At 39.1% G+C, this 2,500-nt stretch overlaps 1 protein-coding gene across 3 annotated transcripts in view; it reads left to right on the top strand.

Annotated features, from left to right (window-relative positions):
- LOC137630710 (myelin regulatory factor-like protein) overlaps positions 1-2,500 on the top strand; it is a 56,845-nt gene that overhangs the window by 651 nt on the left and 53,694 nt on the right. For all 3 annotated transcript variants that reach the window (XM_068362346.1, XM_068362348.1, XM_068362347.1), the window contains exon 1: positions 1-548. This exon is cut by the window's left edge. In XM_068362346.1, the coding sequence (XP_068218447.1) occupies positions 470-548 (79 nt within the window). In that variant the 5' untranslated portion in view covers positions 1-469. The remainder of the gene's footprint in view (positions 549-2,500) is intronic.

Raw genomic sequence — 2,500 nt, 5'->3', positions numbered from 1 at the left:
GCCTGATACCCGAGACCAGGGTATAGGTTTTAGGATTCATGATATGCGCCAGGACCAGGAAAGAACGGCTGTAGCAGACGACGCCAACAGCGCCTCAGTGTCAGGATACTGCTTAATTAAGTCTCAGTGTCAGGATACTACGAATTAAGTTTCGGTGTGGAGATACTGCTAACTGGCTCTCATTATCAGAATACTGTTAGATTCCTCGTTGTGCCACCTATATTGACAATTGCGTCTCAGTGCCAGGGCATTTCGCCTGTGACCACCTTTCGACTGGGTGTCAGTGTTTTGTTTTAATACATACGGGCTTCAGTCCTCTGAAAAACACCAAAGACAGGCCTCAGCAAGGGATCAGATCCCTTACTAGTGATCCTGACTCATTCCTAAGCAACATTAGGTATACAAATCGTTTTGTACCTTTGAAACGCTCAGAATAATCATTTGGCTTTGACAGAAACATTTGGACGCTATGGAACACGCATACGAATTGAGGCAGTTCTGTGGCGGGGGAGATCTAAGACCGGTAGACAGATACTATCCAAGTCAAGGTAAGTTCTTTTTTTTTTATTTATTCCACTCTGGGTAAGATAAAACTGCATCGTTTAGTGGATTTTTGAGAAATTTGAATCATCTTGTGTTTCGTTCAAGACAACTTCATTTACTTGGAAACACACTTCATTGCTCCTGTCCAGGTCAAGGTGAGGGTAATCATTAGTAACCACCATAAATCATTATCAATCAATTTAGTCACTTGTGTCTGCTATTCCCTAACTGAAGCGGGACTTTAAATTTTATTTCCAGGTTTGTGGCTCAAACTGGTTAATATATTACGGTCCATTTCTATGGAAATACCAACATTCTCGCGTTGTAAAAAGCGATCTTCCTAATGTTGGGTGGTGGATATTTATTGTTGTTGTTGCTTATATTGGCATTATTGTCATGACAATGAATGATAAATCTGTTATTATCATCTCTATCTCTGCGCTGCTGTTGATGTTAACCTTCAACTGTTTTATTTAACGCTATCATTCAGGGAATCATTGTAAATATTGCAACTGGGAATAGTTTCAGAGTAACGTGTAAGTGTTACAGAGACATTGGCCCCAAAAGTCCACCTTTTAAGGTCAGTCCATCGACCCGTTCATGGAAGTCTTTCAACCCTCTTATCGTCTGGTACACAATGGGACATTGATTTGCAATGTCCTGCCTAGGGTTCCTCTTCTAAATATTATTATTATTATTATTATTATTATTATTATTATTATTATTGTTGTAAGCAGGTTACATTCTGATTATTTACAATGAATGACTCCATGTATTAAACCCTTACCGTTATTTGATAAAAGCAAAAAAGATAATAATGATAATCGAAGGAAAATACACATACGCTCACATATGTACAATACACACATATACTGTACACACACATATATATATATATATATATATATATATATATATATATATATATATATATATATATATATATATATATATATATATATATATATATATGAGTGTGTTTGTGTGTGTGTATGTGGAGAGAGAGAGAGAGAGAGAGAGAGAGAGAGAGAGAGAGAGAGAGAGAGAGAGAGAGAGAGAGAATGTACATGCTTTGAAAGCATCTCAAGTAAGAGCATAGATGCTAACCTAAGATATAATGATTGGTCCTTGTTATAACTGGCTACAAGGCTGAGAAATCAGGTGGTCCCAATCTTTGATAATAGATTCCTAATAGAGCTTAGTCCATTAAGAAACGTGTCGTGTTACAAAACCAGCCTGACTGAATGGAAAAGAAAAAAAAGGCTATAGTTTAAAGATAGCTCTTGAATGGCATAGGATCAAACCCCTTATACATCAGGTTACGACCAAGGAGGGCCAGGCAATGGCTGCTCATGACTCAGCAGGTCAACATATAGCTACCCAACCCCCCCCCCCCCATCCTTGGCCCACTAGGTTTGTTAGATTACAGACAATACAAGAAACTATCGAAGTGGAGTGGGTCTCGAACAGGGACGTTCCCAATACGCTACCACTTTACTTGAGTTCGCATAGGGAATGATAAAAAGTGAGTATGAAAATATCTTATAATTCTAAAATAAATCAAGTTAAACTATAAACAATAATAAAAACCCATATATGTAGCATATACCAGTTTGGAATCAGCCAATAAGAGCATAAAACTTATGGCGTCTTTATACGGTCGAACGGTTCGTCGAACGCGGTTCGACAGACAAGTGTTTGAAGTGATGTTCGAATTGTGAACGGGGTATTTGGTTGTCGAACACATTCGTCGAACGGTTTGAAGAAAGTCTGTTCTCGCCTGACTTTTATGGGCGGGGCTTCATTGTCCACAAACCCTATGCATTTGTGGCTGACTCCACCTCTACGAACCGCTTGACCAGCAGGTTCGACAACCGGTGTTCAACGAACAGTTCGCCTGTGTAAACCCCGCCCTAGTGGTTTAACACTTGTTTGGCAGATCCTGAAACCATCCAGG

Source organism: Palaemon carinicauda, chromosome 38, assembly GCF_036898095.1.
Source record: "Palaemon carinicauda isolate YSFRI2023 chromosome 38, ASM3689809v2, whole genome shotgun sequence".
NCBI lineage: Eukaryota > Metazoa > Arthropoda > Malacostraca > Decapoda > Palaemonidae > Palaemon > Palaemon carinicauda.
The sequence above is the reverse complement of the archived record's forward strand: the minus strand, read 5'-3'. Positions and strand labels throughout refer to the sequence as shown.